Raw genomic sequence first — 977 nt, 5'->3', positions numbered from 1 at the left:
ATCGATCACTGATGTGGCACAGAGCTTGCATGCATGAAAACTCAGATGTCGCTCGAGACAGTTGCCTCACTTTCAGACACTGCTGCTTCGCATCAGTGGTGATTGATGTCTTGCACGATCCAAACTTAGCCTCATAAGGGTAGCTGGCATCTTTAACGATACCCTCGTCCATGACATATTTATATGATTGCCTCACTGAACCTCCAGTGCAACCTCTGAAGTATACTGAGTCGTAATGACTATGAGAACACGTACAAGATGGATTCCTTATCGAGGACCCACGCTCAGGCAAAAGTATCGTCGTCGACTCACATATTGCCATATGGCCGACTACAGTCGACTATCTGTTGAGCTGAAAATGGGACGACTCTGGGAATCCCGGCCTGTATCTTGAAACGGCTTTCCAGCACGACTGAAGTGGAGCAACCAAGGCAATGAACAAAGACGAGCACGAGTGAGGTTTCGCGCCGAAATATTCGATCCAACTGGAGACTCACCAGCGGCTGCTATCGCGTAGCAGCTACCACAATGTTCTGTTTGATCTCGCACTGGCCCCAACGCGCCTAGAGCCTCCCAATCCACCGACGCAGGAGGAGCCTTCAAGTTGTCTTCTAGGTCTGGGAAGGTTATCCTCTGCGTGAAGCGATAAGAGAGTAGCCTCACAGGTTGACCCATTGATATTCGAGAATGTTCGCTCCTCCTCGGGTTCAGGATCCTGATCATACGTTAACACTTCATTGAATACTTCACGTGGTATATCAGCATGCTCATTGAGGCCGATCTCATGAGATATGTCGCCTGAATTACACAACAGTAGAGCATAATCGCTGGCATCGTGGGTGTGGCATCGTGGGTGCGGCATCATTCACCATAGCCTCCAGATCGTTTATCTCCCTCAAACTATGCATGAAAGCAGCCTTCGCAACCTCGTACTGTTCCTTCGAATCGTACTTCTTGTTGTACCTGCGAGATCGGAA

General features: G+C 49.2%; 1 protein-coding gene across 1 annotated transcript; it reads right to left on the bottom strand.

Moving 5' to 3' along the window:
* Window positions 1-312: 312 nt before the first annotated feature.
* On the bottom strand, window positions 313-633 carry Pmar_PMAR008316 (conserved hypothetical protein; the record flags this gene model as incomplete). The annotated part of the gene is made up of 2 exons (XM_002779663.1): window positions 313-367; window positions 453-633. Coding segments are annotated over 2 exons (236 nt in total), but the record flags the coding sequence as incomplete, so codon positions are not given.
* Between the last annotated feature and the right edge of the window lie 344 nt (window positions 634-977).

Source organism: Perkinsus marinus (genome assembly GCF_000006405.1).
Source record: "Perkinsus marinus ATCC 50983 genomic scaffold scf_1104296946082, whole genome shotgun sequence".
Taxonomy (NCBI): domain Eukaryota; phylum Perkinsozoa; order Perkinsida; family Perkinsidae; genus Perkinsus; species Perkinsus marinus.
The sequence above is the reverse complement of the archived record's forward strand: the minus strand, read 5'-3'. Positions and strand labels throughout refer to the sequence as shown.